We start from the raw sequence: 4,309 nt of genomic DNA, 5'->3' as shown, positions 1-4,309 counted from the left end.
CACCAGCTGACCCAGAGACCCCGCCCCACGTGCCAGCCCCACTCCCTCGGCCTGGGGGCTGGGCACTTGCTGGGTATCCTTTCTCCGCCCAGGCCCATCCGCCCCCTCCTCTAGGGAGCTGTGCTCTGGCTTCTGGCTGGGGGTGGGGGGGTAGGGGGGTAAGGCGATGGGTGGGAGTTCTTGGCCGGGGCCAGGTTCTCTGCTCTGTGTTCTACTCCAGACTTGGGGCTACGGCTCCAGGCTCTAAATCGGAATCGATCTTCTGGAATAGGCTCCAGGGAGCCTCCCTCCTGGTTCTCGCCTGGCCTCTGGGTTCCCGACCTTTGGAATTGTGGAATCTAAGCTGGGACTGGGGTTCTAGATGGAGTGTGGGTGGTGGCACCCTTTCTAGATACTGGCCGGGCAGGCTGAGGGGTCTGTTTTGAGCTCTGCACCATGGCTTGACTCTGGGTTCTAGAGGTTTAGTTGAGCTTTCAGTTTTGGGGGAGGGGGAGGATGCTGTATGGACTGATAGATTAAGACCCGAGATGTGGCCCTGGCTGGTTTGGCTCAGTGGATAGAGGGGTCCTGGGTTCAATTCCAGTCAAGGGCACATGCCTGGGTTGTGGGCTCGATCCCCAGTAGGGAGGCATGCACGAGGCAGCCGATCCATGATTCTCTCTCATCACTGATGTGTCTATCTCTCTCTTTCCTTCTCCCTTCCTCTCTGAAATCAATTAAAAATAAAAATACCCAAGCTGTGAATTTTGGACGTTGATATGAGCTCTAGTTTCTAGGTTGAGTTTTGGATTCTTGCTTCAGGTCTGGCTTTGGACAGTGGTTGGAGCTCTGTGCTGCTGTTGGGCTTAGGGTTCTAAACATCGGTCTGAGGTCTTGATTCTGGGCTGGGCTGTTCGCGTCGAATCACTGGTTTGTCCGGGGTCTTGGTTCTAGACTGTGGTCTGAGCCCTTGGCCTCCGGTTGGGCTCTGGGTTCTAGAATGAGCTCCCAGACCCACGTGTCTAGATGCTGGTTTGCATGCTGGGCTGAGCTCTGCCCTCTAGGTTCTAAAGCAGTGGTTCTCAACCTTCCTAAGGTTGTGGTGACCCCCCCAAATCCAGTTCCTCATGTTGTGGTGACCCCCAATTTCATTGTGACAAATTGAACATAATGAAGGCCTAGTGATTCATCACAAAAACAATATGTCATTATATATGTGTTTTCCGATGGTCTTAGGCGACCCTTGTGAAAGGGTCGTTCGACCCCCCAAAGGGGTCGCGACCCACGGGTTGAGAACCGCTGTTCTAAAGGGAACTTCCATTTATGGCATTGGACCTGGTTGGTAGGCGGTTGGACGGAGAGCTCTCATTGGAGGCCTGGGTTCTAGGTTTAGGTGCAGAAGCTTCGAGGGGTGATGAGTTCTGCGTGGGGCTTCGGGTTACGGTCTGAATTCTGGGATCTGGACACTGGGTTGGGGTCAGGGTTCTAGGCTGCTCAACGAGGAGCTGTAGACTCTGGAGTAAACATTGGGTCTAGAATGGGCTCCCGGCCCTGCTTCTACCCTACTCTCTGAGCTGTATGTCCCACATCTAAATAGGGGTCCGAATTTATGGCTGGATTGTAGGTCCTGAACCAGGCTCTGGATTCTATCTAGGCAGTGTTCTGTCTGAGAGGGGACCCCTGAGTTCCTAAAGGTAGATTGTGCCCCAAATTCAACCCCCCACGTAGAATGGGCTCCTAATCTTGGTCTCTATGTGGGCCCCGGCCTCCATAGGGATCTTGAGGTTACGCAGTCGGTTCTAGGTTCTGCGGGGGGGGGGGCCTCCAAGCTGGCGTATGGGGGGTTCTAAACTCTCCATCTGCTCTCAGAATCTAAACCGAGTTCAAGATGCGTGGCTGGATTCCATACGCGGAGCTGTGTCTGTGGTTTTAGGCTCTTGTCTAGACCCCAAACCTGGACCCAGCTGCTCCGTTGGGTTCTGCACAGGGGTCCAGGGTTCTCTGCTGAGCTCTGGGCCTCCAAACTGGAGGCCACTTGGCATAAGCGTAGGGGAGGGCGCCACTCACGGGCGGGAGCAGTGGGCGGCGGTGATGGCCCAGTGTTCTGACAGCAGGACCCCTCCGCAATGCAAGCGTTGGGCGAGGCCGGCCAGCAGGGCTGCCTGCCACGGCTGGGAGTGCTGGATGCAGGAGTAGCCACCGATTATTTTGTTCTCATCCTCTTGGCTCTGGGCCCCGGCTAGGAACAGGCAGGGGTTGGGTGGGAAGAGCAGGTGAGCACATGCCCTCCAGTGCCCAGCAGTCGAGGATCTCCAGGACCCAACCTCCCCACTTTCTTTGCTTAACCCTTGACCCACTGCCTCGGTCAGCCTACACCGCCTCAGTCAGCCTCCAGGGCCTACACCGCCCACAGGGCCTCCATGTCTGCTCCAATGCAATAGGGAGCTTACTGATCCCCTCCCCAGGATCTCACCCAGGGCCTTGCTATGTCTCCTGCCCTCAACGGCATTCTCCCACAGACACTTTTGATCTCAATACACCCCTCAGTCCTCCCCTAAAACATTCAATGAGCTCCCTGTCCCATCCCCAAACTCCCCACTCCATGCCCCCCCCCCCCCGGGTCCCACGATCTCTCTCCACACACACTCCATTCTCTACACCACATCCCTGCCACCCCATCGTCACCCCCACCAGCATTTGGGAGCACACTCTACCCTAAAACTGCGATGTCACCACAAGTCGGCTCTCAGGCCCTGCTCCAGCCCATCCCTCAGCCCTGATCTCCAAACTACAGCCCCCCTCTCCTCCTCACCAGGTCACCCATGAGCATCCTGGCCCCCAGGACCCTTTGCCCCTCCTTTCTCAGCGTCTCCGGGGCACCTCCTACCCCGGACACCACGGCTTATCTTACCTAGAGCCCAGATCTGAAGTGCGGTCAGCAGGAGGAGCATTCTGGGGACTCAGGGTTTGGGTTCTGGCAAAAAAAAGGAAAAAAAAAAAAAAAAAAAAACAGAGAGAAAGTGAGAGAGAAGGAGGCTGCGTCAGGCCGAGAGGCCGAGGGCCAGATGCAGCGAGAGCCTCTCACTCAGAGACCGAGACCCTTAGAGACATGGATCCCGGGTCCTTGGCGACTTGGAGGGAGGATGCTGACCAAGGAGCACGTCCGGCCTTGATGTCTTCCTGGGAGGAGGAAGTGGAGATGGTGTCTCACCTCCCAGTCACTCTGTAGATCCCTTTTATCCCTGGTCTGGGCAGTTGGCCCTGCCCAGCTCCCCCTCCCCCCTCCCCCCTCCCGCCCTTCTCCTAACATTTTATTAATTGCTTAGTTCCCATTCCAGGACTCCTGGGTACCATCTCCTCCCTCCCTTTCTGGCCAGAAAAGCAGCCACAATTGTTACTGTGAACCTGCCCGCCCCATAAAGGTGTTGGGATCTGGAAGGGATCCAGGGAGGGGACCCCAGGGCAAGGGCGGATGGGGTGAGGGTGGAGGGGCTCTGAGGAAGGCGCTGGGAGGGGCTGCAAGAGGGAGGGACAGAGGCTGGAAATGTACCTGAAGGTGGAGAGACAGGGAAAAGAGCTAAGACAAATACAGGCCCAGAGAGAAGTGGGAGAGGCAGAGCTGAGAGGGACGGGGACAGTGGAGGCAGATGGAAAGAGACAAGACAGGGTGGGAGGGAGGCACAGAGAGAGATGCGTGGAGAGGTCAGAGTGGAAACGCTGAGCGAGAAGCAGAGAGAACAGGGAAGAAGGTGCAGACAGGATGGGAAGGGACACAAAGAGAGAGAAAAGAGGGGCCTCCCTCCCCCCAAACACACAGGTGCTGAATGAGAGCAGCGATGATAGAGGGAGATGAGATGGTGGATGCAAGACAGGTGATGGGGACATGGACAGGAGAAGCAGTGGAAGGTGACACAGCAGAGAGAGAGGTGCAGGAGGCACCTGGGACTGGCCAGGCCTGTCTCCCATGCTTTCTCACTTTGTGGTCCTCACAGTCCTGGGAGGTGAGGGAGCAGGGTCCCGGGCAGGGACGGGGAGGCTCTGTGCCCGGGGACACAGGAAGCCATGGAGACCCAGAGAGAGGGAGACAGGGACCCAGAGAGAACTGGAGAGAAAGCGGTGAGATGAGGGAAGGTTCCAGGAAGCCCGAGGTGGGGAGCCCTGGGTTTGGGGAACCCATCCTAACTGGGAGCAGGGCCAGCCCCTCCCCCAGCCTCTTAAAGTCCCTAATGACTGCAATTTGTCTCAGGGCCTGAGCAGCCCCGCCCCGGACCACCACGCGGTGACTCAGGAGGCCGCCTCTCTGTTTTCTCCCTCCCGCCCTGGCCGGCCC

General features: G+C 57.4%; 2 protein-coding genes across 2 annotated transcripts in view; both read right to left on the bottom strand.

The window, feature by feature from the left end:
* The window catches only part of LOC102765433 (kallikrein-14), a 3,484-nt gene extending 1,463 nt beyond the window's left edge, over window positions 1–2,021 (bottom strand). The window contains exon 1 of the mRNA XM_015563623.1: window positions 1,934–2,021. Within this exon, the coding sequence (XP_015419109.1) occupies window positions 1,934–2,021 (88 nt within the window). The remainder of the gene's footprint in view (window positions 1–1,933) is intronic.
* KLK13 (kallikrein related peptidase 13) overlaps window positions 1–2,930 on the bottom strand; it is a 30,394-nt gene extending 27,464 nt beyond the window's left edge. The window contains exons 1-2 of the mRNA XM_015563653.1: window positions 2,891–2,930; window positions 2,047–2,218 (exon numbers count right to left, since the gene is read on the bottom strand). Coding sequence (XP_015419139.1) covers window positions 2,047–2,218; window positions 2,891–2,930 — 212 coding nt within the window. The remainder of the gene's footprint in view (window positions 1–2,046; window positions 2,219–2,890) is intronic.
* Window positions 2,931–4,309: the final 1,379 nt, after the last annotated feature.

Source organism: Myotis davidii, unplaced genomic scaffold (assembly GCF_000327345.1).
Source record: "Myotis davidii unplaced genomic scaffold, ASM32734v1 scaffold212, whole genome shotgun sequence".
Taxonomy (NCBI): Eukaryota; Metazoa; Chordata; class Mammalia; order Chiroptera; family Vespertilionidae; genus Myotis; species Myotis davidii.
The sequence above is the reverse complement of the archived record's forward strand: the minus strand, read 5'-3'. Positions and strand labels throughout refer to the sequence as shown.